The 15,799-nt window shown below is 30.7% G+C and overlaps 1 protein-coding gene across 1 annotated transcript; it reads left to right on the top strand.

Moving 5' to 3' along the window:
* The first annotated feature begins 6,080 nt into the window (after window positions 1–6,080).
* Window positions 6,081–9,718, top strand: LOC18107682 (uncharacterized). Its single transcript, XM_006371922.3, has 7 exons — window positions 6,081–6,431; window positions 6,557–6,667; window positions 6,939–7,007; window positions 7,202–7,333; window positions 8,878–8,955; window positions 9,032–9,154; window positions 9,240–9,718. Exons 1-7 carry the CDS (start codon window positions 6,219–6,221, stop codon window positions 9,429–9,431), a joined length of 918 nt encoding a protein of 305 aa, XP_006371984.1. The 5' UTR covers window positions 6,081–6,218; the 3' UTR covers window positions 9,432–9,718.
* Window positions 9,719–15,799: the final 6,081 nt, after the last annotated feature.

Here is a 15,799-nt window from a genome sequence, read left to right as displayed (position 1 = left end):
GACCTTATAAAAAATAGACAATAGACATCATTGGTAAAATAAATCCAACATCATTAAGAGTATATAATTACATCCCTATATCTATGTATTACTTCACCAAATGAGTTAAAGTTATTTCTTATTGATTAATCAATCAATAAATTATGATCAAATTCATTAAGAAACTTATCATCCAAATGTTTAAACTCTGGAGAACTATCATTTTGACTAAAGATCAATGTTCACTAAAGAAGAAGTAAAGCAATTCAAGAAAGAGTAAGATTTTAAAATAATTTATTTTGCTCATTATTATGCCTACACCGACAGGCAAACATAATTGACCAATAAAAAGTTAATCCTTAACATTCAAAAATTAGTCAGAAACAATCATAAAGTTTGGCATGATGCATTGTAAAAATGTTATAGGCATAAAAGACTTCGTAGAATTCTACTTTAAAAACTTCATCATTCACTCCAACTTATGGCCATGATGTTACGTAGCTCATGGAAATCATAATACAATCTTAAAAAATGACTACATGGTGTAATATGGATGTCTTAGATTATAAGTATGTTATGTTAGCAAAGTTAGAGGATTTGGAAAGGGTAAGATGTACTATATTAGATCATTTACCAGCTCATAAAAAGAAAGTTGACAAAGCATATAATAAACATGTTTGATCGAAGTATTTTTTTTAGTTGGAAATATGGTATGGAATGTTATACTATCTATTGCCTATAAGGATCTAAAATTTTACAAATGGTTCCCAAATTGGAAGGGTCTATATGTTGTTACAAAAATTCTTAAAGGAGGTGCTTATTATTTGGCAAAATAGGATGGACAAATGCACTTTTGATAAATTAGTGATTAATATATGAAGAAATTCCACATGAGGAATATAATAAAATATTATACTTTTAAAGAAACTGAGGATTAACCTAGAGATCATAAGTATGAAATCACTCTATATTTGTTTTTATTATACTTTAGGTTTGGTAGTTAAGCTATTTGTTAAAACACATCTTAAAAGTTTTTTCTTCTTTATTATATTAAGGTTTTGAGTTGTTGATTCCAATTGATAAAGTTGAAAATGAATAAGTATTGTTCATAATATTGAAGGACAATTAAGTTGAAAATAAGTTGGATTTCATTGTATACAATAAAAAATATAATATTAAATTAAGTAATTCATTATATTCAAGAAGTTTCAAACAAAACATGATTTTTTTGAACATACTAAGGCCGAAGATAAATTATTTTCAAATCAAACCCAAAGTCTTTTAAGAAAAGAAGTTATGGAATTGATGTTTCATAGTTTTTTTTGCACTTCTAATATAGATGTTCTTGTTATTCTAAGAGGAAAAAGACATTTTTCAAGCTGTAGAAGAGCTTTCCATGTCTCCTGTCCAATTAATATAATAGACCATTGGATAAAATTGTCTAATTGTTGTTGAATATGCTCTATAAAGGCTTAGTCATTGAGAATGTTCACCCTTTTTTTTTTATTAGTTCTAAGATTTCTCTAACGTTATTTCTCGAATATTCTCTTTGTTGATTATATTTAAGATCTCTTTCCAAACTGTATATTTTATATGTAGCTTTAGAAAATATAAGAACTATCAAGTTATAAAGAACACACTAAAAGGAAAAATCTTATAATAAAGACACTCTACAGGATTAGTAGAAAAAATAGAAGTTGTAGTAGAACTAGTTCTTGCTTCACCAGTCCTTTTCTTTCTTAAGACAACTTGAATTAGTCTATTTACCTTTTTTATAGTAGCCTTACTAACAATACTAGTAAATGAGGGCGTGATAGATTTTTCTTCTATGATTATGTATATATTGTCTTTAGAATAGTTAATGAACAAATAATGAATTCTCAAAGTTTCTTCTTTAGAAATAGAGGTAAGAGTGGCTATACGTTTAGAAGATTCATTTGATGGTAAATGAGAAGATCTATCTTGGATATTTATAGGAGAAGTAGGAGAATATTAGAAAGGGCAATAATAGTTGTTGATTGTGTTACTTTCTTAGGAACACCAATAACAATAACATTAGTTGGTTATGCAACATCTAGTAAGGAGTATAACCCAATCAAGGTAAAGGGATAAACTACAGTAGGGGTTAATGGAGACAAAACAATCTTAGAAGTTGATACCTGATAATTATAAGATATATAGGGTGAGGTAGAGTTTAAAAAGGAAATCAAAACACAACATACTTTGATTAAGATGCAAATATCATATGCCTAGTTCTTAACCTAATAATAAGGGCCCCATCATCTTTATTTTCTTTAACTATAAGAGGATGTTAATGTTTAATAGGACTAAATGCCACTAATGGCGAAAAGATACTAACTAGATGAGAAACTACATAAGAAACACATAATCAAACAAATTAAAACACATAATTAAACAAACTAAAAACCAATATGTTTTTACTAATAGCTTCAAGTGTAAGTTTTTTACTTGGCTTCCTAACTAGGGTTTTTAATATTTTCCTTTTACTTCTTTAGCTAGATGGATTTTCATGAAAAAAAAATCTAACTACTATTTTTTCTAGGAAAGAATTGAAGATGTCTTACTATACAGGAGGAAAAATCATGGTTGATGGCCTATAGCTAGGGAAAAATCCCTTACTTGAAAGTATCTGAAGTGTAACAATATTATTTCTATCACTTTTTCCACTTGTTCTAGACTATAAAAAATCACCTTATATTGACAAGTTTTGTTCACAACGTAGTATATTGGGAACATAGTGTGCTAATGAATCCTAATTATATAGTCGTGAAGTGAGGGTTATATGTCTTGTAAGAACAATAGTTGTTCTTTGAAACTGGATCTATCACTAGCCTAAGGTGAAAATCCTTGCAAGTTAGGATACTTCTCCAAATTATAGTGTTTTCCCCCCTCTTAGTATATGTCATTTACCGTTAAGAGAGTAACACCTATTAAGATCTTGTCCTTATTGATGCAAAATGAGTTATATCCATATCACTCCTATTTGTTAGGCTATATATTTCTTAAAAGAAAAGTCATAGAAGGAGAATTTTAATGAGCATACCCCTTAACAGATGGAGTTTGGGTTAATGATTGATTTCACATTACTAAATCATATAAAAAAAATAGTTGGTCATATATAAACCCGCCTTAACACTCCATAAATATTACCTTTCATCATAAAGGTTTGATTCTCACATCTAACTTGATGTTCTCCTAATGCCCTATAAATGTGGCTTAACATAAAAGGTCTTCAAACAACTAATCTGCCCTTAACTAATGCTATTTTCATCTTTAAGTATACTTTGATTGAATTTTTTTTGACCTACAACAAATTAGATACCGGCATATTCACTATAACATGAAATCCATAATGAACTAAGTTTAGATGCACCCATTATTACGTCTGCAAAGAGACTTGTTAAAATTTATGGATTTTAAAAAAATACATTATTGAATTTCAACCAAAAAGAGGGATGATGGCTTGTAGTTCTTTGTTAGACTTGGTAGTGATTCTGGATAGCTAAATGATGTCGAAAATCCATTGATATTTTCATTATTCACTAAAACTTTGTTTCATCCTATCTAATCATTTGATATAATCTACACAAGCAATGTTATCCCATATTGAGATTGATTTCTTTCATGTATTAAGGTTTATATGGTCGTTTTGCAAAGAAAGACTTTTTCTCCTGATATCCAAAGCAAAGTGGTGATATTTTTCTTCTTATGGTGTCTTTTAGTAAAATGGATCTACACACTCTCTATTTGTGTTTCTTCATGCAGCACTAGTAATGGATCATTTGACATGAAGTAAGCAATTTGCATAATTTTGAAAGCGGGTAATAAGTGTAGATTTTGATGGAGCAAGGCTTAGGGTTGCCATTTTAGTGTTTTTTTGGAAGTTGGATGAGGTTTAGGGATTTTGATTCTTTTCTTGTTCTAAAATTTTTCTAAGTTTTTGAAAGAAAAATTAAGGGTTTTTGAGTGGAAGATGAAGAATTAAGAGTTAATACTGAAATTATGAAGCAATAAGTGAAAACCTAAATGTCATGTTCAAAATAGCTAGATCATGCTTGTATAAAATAATTTGATTGGACGTCATTTGATATAGACACTAAAAAGTATAGTCAATAATTTTTGGTAAATCATGCTTATTATCAAGGTCATGAATGGTTGATTTGTTTGATCGATTCCAATAGATGCATGGTAGGGATTATTCCTTTATTCAATCCAAAAGTAATGTAATATGAGGGCATTGTTTATATAAAAAATAAACATGTATGTGTCAACTATGTAAGAATACTAATTGTTCATTACTAAAAAAATATAAGAAAAGTTGAAATCAATTATGAAATGGAATTAGTCTAGCTTAAAAAATCCTAGTCGATTAGAAGAGATATAAAGTAATCGACTAATCAATCAAGAGTCATAATTGATTAGAAGAAAGTGATTAACCACAAGAGTTTAAGTCGTGCAAATAATAAAAAAGTTTAATCATACTCAAAATGAGAGTCTTCAATAGATTAAGTTTATCAAAATTGTAGATTAATTAGGATTTATGTTGTTATTAACAAAAATAAATTTAGAATGTATTGGGATTCAATATGTACACTCTTTATGTGATAAAAACAATTTGTATAGAATTCAAATTAGATGTTTAAATAAAATTTAAATGTTGTAAGATATAAATAGACCATCAAGTTGTTGAGAAAGATGATAAGTCTCATATTCATAATTTATTTATGCAATTTACAACTTTTCTCCAAATTTATCTTTCTTCCTTTAATGCTTTTCTCTATAGCTTTTTTCTTATTCAAGTTTGTTTGTTTCTTTTACCTTTTTATTTATTTTTTACTTGACATCTTTTGAAATGATATATCCTTTATTAGGGATTGAAATATTGAAAATCCATATTTTATTTGATTTACAAGACTATTACATGTCTAAACTCGAGATTAAGTATCTAGTTATAATTTCTCCACACAGAAAGAAAAAAAATGAAAAACATATAATATAATTGATCTAGAAAATTATCTGATTGATCATTAAAGTCATGGGTAGAAATCATTATTTTTTAATTTTTCATATTACCAATTATTTGTTTATCACTCATTTAATTTTAATTTGGTAGACTAAAATTTGAACCATTTCATTAAAAAGAATATTTACATGTAGGGATTAATTGCATTTTTTTCTTATGTAGGGACTAAATTGCACATATATGAAATTAGAGGAGCAAAATCTTTTCAATAAGAACTAAAATGCACAAAAATAAAATATATAAACTGAAATAAATTTTTAAATAATTTTGAAGGATCAAAATAATTTTTTAAAAAACTTTATTTAATATTGGCTTGTCAAGTGTCCACCAAACACAAGACAATAATATATAATATCGAGTCCATTTCTATTCGTATTATGTCTAGTCTAGCATATCATACCCAAAATAATTTATGGTGCACATAGAATAATTATTAATATCATCATATTAGTACTTCACTAACTCATTTGTTTTTTTAAAAACTAATACATATATGATAAAGAAAATCAAATACAGGATTAGCATATTTTCACGACTTTACCTATGTTTTCTCTCTCTTATTTATATTTATTTATTTTTTTAAAATAAATAAAGTGAAGTAACTGATAAAATGCTATTAACTACTTTTTAAGCACCGTAAAATTATTCAACAAATCTATTCTAAATTTAAAAGGGAATTAAATTTATAAGAATAAATTGAAAACTTAGTCTAAAATGTAATATAAATTCAACTAATAACTAATTTTCTTTGAAAATAAAATTAAAATGTTAAAATTTTAAAAAATAAAGAATATTAGAGATGATTATCAATACAATTATGCTATTATTATTAATGTTTTCAAAATTTGAAAATACATCTATATTTATTAAAAAAGAGTATGGTTGGATCATATTTTTTAAAACTTTTGAATTTATTGAAAAATACTTTTAATTAATAATTTTTAGTATTTTTAATTATTTTAATATGTTAATATTAGAAATATAAAAAATATTTTTTTAATATATTTTTAAATAAAAAACATTAAAAGAAAAACTCTCGAAACTTCCATCGAGGCTCAGGGAAACCCCCACGCATGATTCCGAACATTTAAAGTTAAGATTCCACGCATCAGTAGAAAATCTGCTTTTGAGGTGAGGTTCTCCCACAGAAATTCTTGTTATTTCAAATTAGAGATAGAGAGGAGAGAGGGGCGTTATGGCATTGATCAAGCAGACAGTGGTTGTCTTGGTGACACTGTCGGTGGTATCAACATGGATACCAGTCTCAGAGAGTGCCAAAACAGACAAACCTCTTATTGTTGCGAGAAAAGATGATATACCGTACATCAAATGCCAAGTTTGTGAAAAGGTTGCCTCACAGTTGTACCGGCAAGCTCAAAAGAAGCAGGATCAGATCTCTCCCCAGAAGGTGTCAAGTCTAACTAATTCTGCGATCTAGGTTTGCTTTGATTTTTTTTATGGGTTTTGTTGGATTTGATTGTAAAATAATTGTCTTGCTTTTTTCTTTCATTTTTCTTTTGGGTACTATGATAGATCAGCGAGTATCAAGTGATTGAGATTGCGGAGAACGTATGCAATTTGAAGAAGGAAGAAGCTGATTGGATAATGAAATTGGATATAATGGAGCAAGGTGATAAGCTAGAGGTATGAGATATATATATATATATATATATATATATATATATATATATATATATATATATATATATATATATTCCCAATTTTCATCTTCATATGCTCTCAATCGGATGTGTGTGTGTGTTTGGCTTCACAGGTCATAAACTAGAACCATAGTGATAATTAATCAATGGAGTAGGACTTGTGAGTACTACAAGTACGGATAATTGGTCGAAATTGGCAATCTAATTCCTAAGAAGTTTATTTTTCTTCTCTTTTTTTTTTCTTAAATCTGTAGCTGATAGAACAAGATACTGAAGGTCAATGCAATTCAGAATGCAAGACAATCGAGCAAACTTGCCAACAGGTGAGTTTGGCACTGACATTATATTGATAGTTTTTATGGAAATCAGTTTAGTTGGTGACTTTGTCTGTTCTCTGGATTGTGGAGTTTAGAAATGTCTGCTGATGGTTTTCCTTAAATTACTACTGGTTTTATGTTTGGACCATCCTCAATTGCTAGATGTCAAATAATTGCTTATTTGTTTGAGGGCTTTCCAGGTCATGGACTACGTCGACACTGATGTTGCTGAATATATATATACTACCAAGCCTCAGATTGATTTATTGGTGAAACATCTCTGCAAAGATCTGACTAATTCTTGTACTAAGAAACCACCTCCAGTCCCCAAGGTAGCTGCACTCATTTTTGACAGTCATAGGTGATTGATATAGCTTTTCTTAGGGACCATTTTGACTTGTCAATCTCAGTGCTTTCATTTTGTGATCTTCAAAATCATGATTGTGCATGTCCTTGATATATGATGATAGAAAACTTATTAGTTATGAAATTTTCGTGCTGCCTTCACTGATTCTTAGAAAGAATTTGAAAAGGCTTGGAAGCTTTGACATAGTGTGTACTGCTCTATGGTAATTGTTCCACATCGATTGGAAATGGCATGCTTTTGCTAATAATCTGAATCTGACAGCAATAATTCTCTGCTTGTTGCATGTTCAACTTTATGCGAATGAAACCTCTCTCTCCTTTTCTCATTATATTGAACAGTCTCTGCTGTATATTGGCTTCCGGATTGACACTCATCAACTCAATTTTAGAAATTGATTTTAATAATTCTCTACATCTATGAATTTCAATAACATGAAGGCACATCAGAGGAAAATGCTTCACTGTGCTAGTTTTTCTTGTGTTCTCAAAACACAAAAACCAATTTATATCTGAAAATCAGTGAAGCATAAATGGATTTGAAATTCAAAAGTTCCAGAACTTTTAATTTTTCTCTAGTTAATAGAGTTCTTGGGAAGAAAAGGAGTAATAAAGAGAATCTCTGATGTAGGAAGAAAAAGGCAAAAGATAGCTAATTTAGCCAAAGTCTGATTGTCTGGGTTGAACAGCCTGAAAAAGAGAACAAATTGTTTATAAAATCATCAATATATCAAAGTTGTTTTTAAGTCTTGTTTGGGTTGAAAAGCCAGAAAAAGAGAACAAACTATTTATAAAATTATCAAAATATCAAATTTGTTTTTAACTATACTCTAGTAGCAGGCCCTTTGATTTCTCGTAAACCTCAAGGAAAAAAAAAAAAAAATCTCCCCTTAAAAATAACTAAATCTTAGTCGTCCAAACTACTACCATAAATTATTAAAAGAAAAATCCTAATCATATGAAAGCTACTGCAGTTCTAGCTCTTGCATCAATCTCCCTATCCTAACCATGCTTCTCATCAAAGCACTTCTTCTGGCTAGAATGTTGTCTCTGAATTAGCTGTTTTTTTTTCCTATTCCATCATACTTGTGTCCAAGGCTTTAGCCAATAACTTTGCAGAATATATTAGTTCTATGAAGTGGGAACAATATACTCATTCTCAAGTCATTTTTGTTTTAGGTTACTGTTGGGTGTTTGTTTTCCATTAAATTCAGTGAGAAACACGAGTCATGGCAATTTTTCTCTAATTAGAAAAACATAATTACAGATTTACTTTTTTAAGCACTGTTCCTTTTCTTTCCCTATACCTTCAACTGTTCGGCTCCTAATATTCTGCACTTGCATCTCATGTTGACCAATATTATTTCACTCGAGTTCTATAATATTGTAAAATCCATGTCTATCTTTCCAGAGAGCAGAACAACTCATGACTTCACACCTCTTACTTTGTCTTGCACATTCCATTTCAGAACAAACAACTCAAGTTTAATACTTGTTTTTTCATGTTTTTCAGAACAGGATGCCTGGGGAACCTTTTGTGCCTAAACCATCGAAAGAGGTTGAAATGGAAAAGATTATGAGATCTATGGAGGTAATTTGCTTAAAATTTCTGCATGTATGTTGTTATATGTTGATTTGGGTCTATAATTTGTTCCCCTTTGCTTTAGGGTATGCCTGGAGCTCCTGGCATGAAAATGTATTCAAGGGAAGATTTAATGGGAATGAACAATTTTGGTAATGAAGATGCTGAGGATGAAGACGATGAAGATGAACAGTTCCCCTCAAATATGGTAATTGACAAATTTCAGAGCTCATTAATACTTTTCTTCAATACTTCATTGTTTTACTTGAACTGTTGCAACTAATCTTTTGCAGGGAAAAGTTTTAAGAGAGAAGCAGGACATGAAGGATGACTGGAAACAGAAGATCTTTGAAGGGATAAAAAGCACAGCTGAGGCATTGAAGAGGCATACAAATATAGTGTCCAAGCAGATACAGAAATGGTGGAAAGGAATACGTGCAGCGCCTGCAAAGAAGAATTCAAAGACTGGCAAATCAGAACTTTAGGACCGCTAAATGGCTTTACAATGCAGTGAGAGAACTCTGAGCAAAAATGGACTTGTAAAGGAATTACTGCAGTTACACAGCAAGGGCGTGCACATCCTTTGTTTATTATAGTGAACTGGTCTTTTGGTTTTTCGGTATAGATACCAGAAAACTTGAGGCAGTAGGAACTGATTAGAATATGAACTGAACCAACTCTTCTTGAAACTTCTGTTTTCATCTTTTAGAGGCACGCATTTTTGTCTACACTATCTGATAATGATTTTATATCTGAATGAGTTGATTCGAAATTGATTGTCTAGAATTCATTCAACAGGATCATATGAAGCTAATGAGTCCTCACCAAGCTCTGCATCTGTTATTGTGAATCTGGTAGCATTAAAATGATATTCTTTATATAGAGAGGAAAATGTAATTTCTTTGATACTGCAACTAGTAATAATTACGTTATAATACTTTGTGAATTTAGAGTACAAACTAAAATAGTAATTATTGTTATTGAAACTTCTAAATGGCATCTTCTTTTTTTTGTTTTTTTGTGCTGGATTATACAAATAATTATTTCGTCTTTATGTTTAAAAAATTATATTCATCAATTTGTTTTATTTTGCTTTTACTAGACTTTACACAGACTTGGCCAATCTAAGTTCCAGGTTGTTGTAAGTTAAAAAAAATAAAGGAATGATTGATCTAACTTTGACCCGATTAAAAACTTTAGTTAATTTGTGACCCGGTCAATCCAAGATAAAATATAAGTAAAAATCCATTGATTTTTTTTATTATTATTTTTTATCAAAATGAGGTTGTTTTGATCTTTTTTATACCATTTATTTTTTTATATAATTTTTTGGTTAAAATGAGGTTGTTTTAATTATTCTTTTGGTTAACTCGGGTTGATCCTTTCAAGCCGTGACTCGAGTTGATCTCAAAATCGGGTTTTAAAACTATGATAATAACTATTTTTATTCCTTCTTTGCTTTGGGTCAACCCGGGTTGACCATCCCAATTCATGGCTTGAGTCTTGCCCCAGGTCGATCTTTTAGTTGGATTTTAAAATTATGATAATAATTATTTTTATCCTTGTATTGATTCGGGTCAATAGTCAACCTGGTTCATGACTTGAGTCTGGCCTTGAGTAGATTCTTAAAATTATGATAATAACTATTTTTATCCTTATGTTGACCAGGTTATGGTCAACCCAGCTCGTGACTCGAGTCTGGCCTTGGGCCGACTCATAAGTTGGTTTTTAAAATTATTAATCTTTTTTATCCTTACGTTAACTTGAGTTAATGGTCAACTCGACCTATGACCTGAACCTAACCCTAAGTTGGCCATTGAGTTGAGTTTTAAAATTATAATAATATTAATAATCATTTTTATCTTCACGTTGATCCAGGTCAATGGTCAACTCGACCTATGACATGGGCCTGGTCCTGGATCAACTCTCGAGTCAAGTTTTAAAAATATGATAATAACCATTTTTATCCTTACGTAGACTTGGGTCAATGGTCAAATTGACCCGTAACCCGAGCCTAGCCCTAGATCAACCTCTAAGTTGGGTTTTAAAACTATGATAATAACCACTTTTATCTTTACATTGACCTGGGTTAATGGTCAACCTGACCCATAAAAGTCCCGAGGCGACCTCCAAGTCGGGTTTTAAAATTATGATAATAACGATTTTTATCCTTACGTTAACTTGAGTCAATGATCTCGACCCACAACCCTACCTTGGCTCCAAGTTGAGTTTTAAAACTATAACAATAATAATTTTTATTTTTACATTGGCTTGAGTCAATGGTCAACATGACTAGTGGCCTAGGTTTGGCCTCGTTCAATCCTCAAATCATGTTTTAAAATTATGATAATAACTTTTTTTATCCTTACGTTGTTCCAGGTCGATGGTCAACCCAGCCTATGACTTAAGTTTTATCCTAGGTCGACTCCTAGTTAAGTTTTAAAACTATGATAACAATTATTTTTATCCTTACATTGACCCAAATCAACTAGATTAACCCTTATATACAGAATTGGACAGGTTGTCCTATCTCTTTTAGGGAGACAAAAATTTCTCCACTATAACAACTTTAGACAAGGACAAAAATTAATTTTTGTACTGTCTAAAAATACACCAAACAACTTCATAAAACAATTATCTTGTCCAATCCATCTTACCAAACACTACCCTAGCCATTTCTTTTAGGTCGACTCCTAGTTAAGTTTTTAAACTATGATAACAATTATTTTTATCCTTACATTGACCCAAATCAACTAGATTAACCCTTATACACAGAATTGGACAGGTTTGTCCTATCTCTTTTAGGGAGACAAAAATTTCTCCACTATAACAACTTTAGACAAGGACAAAAATTAATTTTTGTACTGTCTAAAAATACACCAAACAACTTCATAAAACAATTATCTTGTCCAATCCATCTTACCAAACACTACCCTAGCCATTTCTTTTAGGTCGACTCCTAGTTAAGTTTTAAAAATATGATAACAATTATTTTTATCCTTACATTGACCCAAATCAACTAGATTAACCCTTATACACAGAATTGGACAGGTTTGTCATATCTCTTTTAGGGAGACAAAAATTTCTCTACTATAACAACTTTAGACAAGGACAAAAATTAATTTTTGTACTGTCTAAAAATACACTAAACAACTTCATAAAACAATTATCTTGTCCAATCCATCTTACCAAACACTACCCTAGCCATTTCTTTTAGGTTGTCTATAGTTAATCTTTTTCAATAAATCTTAATCCCAATAATTTCTTGCCATCATTTATTAATACAGAGAAACAAGTCACACAACTAATTCCTGTTAATTGAAGAGTCAAGATACAAAAACCACTTTCTGACTAAAGATTCAATAACTTCATATAACTACAAATCCATTTTCGGAGCCATCATGAATTCTTGACAAACCCGCAATTGATGACAAATAAAAAAACCTAAAGATTAAGGGCAAAAAATCAAAACAAAAAATTTTGATTGTACAAATCTAAATTTGTAATTATTTAAATTATTAAAAATATCAGATCTAGGATCCAGTTAGGGAATATTAAAAAGAAAAGAGTGAAGGCAGAGAGTGTAACACCCTTATTATCGAAAAACTAGTATTGAAAATACCGTGTAAATTTGTTTTTTTTTATATAAACATATAAATCTATCATTTCTTTCGACTTTCTTTTATGGTGAAACTACCTCCTTATCATTCGTTAAACTAAACCCCATCTATTTTTAAAATTCTTCATTTGGGTTAAACAGGGGAGGAAATTCTCTAAGAACTAATTCTCGGAACACAGTTTGTGACATATGTAATCGAGCACACCCAAGCGATTGCAGAGTTACAACAGGGAGGTGTTTTGTATGCAAGCAGCTGGGTCATCAATGAAAAGAGTGCAAATATTTATAGGGATGTTTCTTATATAAGGGTGCTGGTAATTGAAGAAGAAACTGCCCTAACAAATTTCAGACCTAGAGCTAGCAACAATCACATACTGTGGACAAACCTAGTGGAGAGTAGATGAGACCTGCTTAGTCAAGAGTTAGTGCTAGTAGGGGGAGAGGCCGTGGCCAAGGAACTAGGACTCAATGAAAAGTTTATCATCTCGATCAAGAAGCTACCAAGGCTTCAAAAAATATGGTGGCAGATATGCGTACCGTAAATGCACACCTAGGGTATGTTTTATTTGATCCTGGAGCTACTCACTCCTTTGTAGCCTTTAAATTTGTAAATAAACTAAAAGAATAAAAAAGTAAGTTAGAAATGGAGTTAGCTATTATTACACCGTTAGGAGAAATTGTAGAAGTGAATGATGTTTATAAGGGGTGTAGGGTACTGATAGAAGATTATGAACTCAATGTAGATTTAATACCTTTGAAGATAGTTGATTTTGATGTAATTCTGGGGATGGATCAGTTGAGTTCACACCAAGCTACAATGAACTATTATACTAAGGTTATTACTATTAGAGCAGCTGATAGGGAAATAGTAAATTTTTATGGTGAGAGGAGTGTGATACCTAATAGTTTAATATCGGTTATGAAGGCAAGGAAGTTACTTAACAAGGGATGTGTGGCATGGTTAGCGCATGTAATTGATAGAGCAAAACAAACTCAAGAATTAGATCGTATCCTTATAGTAAAGGAGTTTCGAGATATCTTTCCAGATGAGTTACCAGGGTTGCCACTTGGAAGAGAGGTTGAAGTGTCAATTGATGTATTTCCTAAAACCATGCCTATATCTCAATCCCCTTATAGGATAGCTCATTCGAAGCTAACAGAATTGAAGGTGCAAATACAAGAGTTACTTGATAAAAGATTTATCCGACCCAACAACTCTTTTTAGGGAGCTCCTGTTTTATTTGTCAAGAAGAAAGATGGCACCCTACGACTTTGCATTGATTATATGCAATTAAACAGGGTAACCATCAAGAATAGATATCCACTTCCGAGGATTGACAACTTGTTTGATCAATTGAAAGGAGTGCAAGTGTTCTCTAAGATTGATTTAAGTGATTTAAGATCTGGGTATCACCAGTTAAGAATACAGGAACAAGATGTGCAGAAGACGACCAATAAAAATTCATGAAAATCTAACCATAAAAATGAAGCTGATCAAGATAATTGACCAAAGCTTGAAGGAGTTAAGGAATAAGAAACTACCTTTGGTAAAAGTATTGTGGGGAAATTCTCGGATTGAAGAAGAGACATGGAAAAGAGAATTAGAAATGAGGAAGAAATATCCTGCATTATTCTTGGGAACAGGTGAGAACTTTTACATAGAAAGAGTGAGTTCCTAAAATTTCAAGGACGAAATTTTTGTTAGAAGGAAAAAATATAAACCCCTGGATTTTTTAAAGATAAAAAATTTATTATATATTTGTTTTAAAAATGATAAAATAGTCCCTAGGGTTTAGAGGACTAATTGATATGATTTATGTAAGGGTTAAATAAGAAAATTTGAATTTCTTTGTGTAAAATCACTTACCAACTAGTTTTGTGTTATCGAGCATAACGCTTAATCCGACTGTAGGACCGGACTGAAACTTTACTATGAATCTCTTAACATATAGTTTTATATACAGTTAAAATTTTAGAGCAATCAGAGTTCAGTAAGGGCGTAAAACAAATAACATGAAATTCATTAATGACAACTTCTTAAATACGCCCGATGAGCTGGAAATTTCCAGCAGCTCTCTTATTCCTTACACCCACGGCTGGACAGAAAAAAAAATGAAGAGAAAAGGAGAGAAAAGAGAGCTTGGGAGAGAGAGAGAGAGAAAAGGCAAGAAGAAACCCTAAAATTGTGTAAGGAAAAATGATTTTAGCTAGAAATCAACAAGAAACAAAAGAGAAAAGAAAGAACAGGGGAACTTAGGAGACAAATTGAAGTTCTTGAGAGAGAAAGTAGACTTTGAATGAGGAAGATGATGAATAGAAATCCAGGACAATGCAATGAGCCTTAATTCTTGCTTAATACATTTAAGTAAGTTGTTTTAAAGTAACAATTGTTTAATTTGTTATGCTTTTTTCATATGATTCTTTGAAATTACTAAATTTTGGAAAGTTAGGGTTGCATTAATGTTGGTAGGATATACTTTGAAATTGATTTTTATGGTTTATATTGACGTTGTGAGATTAGAAGATGATTGTAAAAAAAATATGGAGGAGAAAAATTGGGCTCGAATGGCCAGCCAAGGAAGAAAAATTTAATGAATGAGGGGTGTGATTATTACGCAGAATAAAGGAAAGGATATGATAAGGGAAAGATAGGAAGGTGGTTATGGCATACGTAAAAATAAAGTTATGTGGTTTTGTTTAAAAAAGTATGTCATAAATAATATATATTAAGGTTAAGATTATTAATAGTAAAGTGTAAGAAAAAAATACGTATAAAATTATGTTGGGGTTGTATTACTTGATAGGATAAAAATTTAAAAAGAAAAATGAATATTTTTATATATGGTGAAAATAAAACTAATAGACTTGATGAAATTGAATGTAGGGATTGAATAATAAGAATCATGTAAATAAACATTATCATATAAATATTGTGAAAATATTATGCGAGAAGGTAAATATTATGTGAAAAATATCAGATCTAGAATCCAATTAGGGAATATTGACAAGAAAAGAGTGAAGGCAGAGAGAGGCAATGCTGTCAGAAGCATAGCTTGCACTTAGACAAAATAAAATAAAAGCAGAGGTAATGGAAGGATATTGTTTGCAAGATTGGAGGAATATAGATAAAGCAGGGAATAACAGGTCACAAGTTGAAGGCAGGCAACTATCACTAAAGCAAAGGGATAAAAGCTCACAGGCTGAAAAAGCTGAAGCTAAATATCAGTAAGGGAA

Source organism: Populus trichocarpa, chromosome 18, assembly GCF_000002775.5.
Source record: "Populus trichocarpa isolate Nisqually-1 chromosome 18, P.trichocarpa_v4.1, whole genome shotgun sequence".
In the NCBI taxonomy this organism is placed as follows: Eukaryota; Viridiplantae; Streptophyta; class Magnoliopsida; order Malpighiales; family Salicaceae; genus Populus; species Populus trichocarpa.
This window is presented reverse-complemented; position numbering and strand designations above follow the sequence as displayed.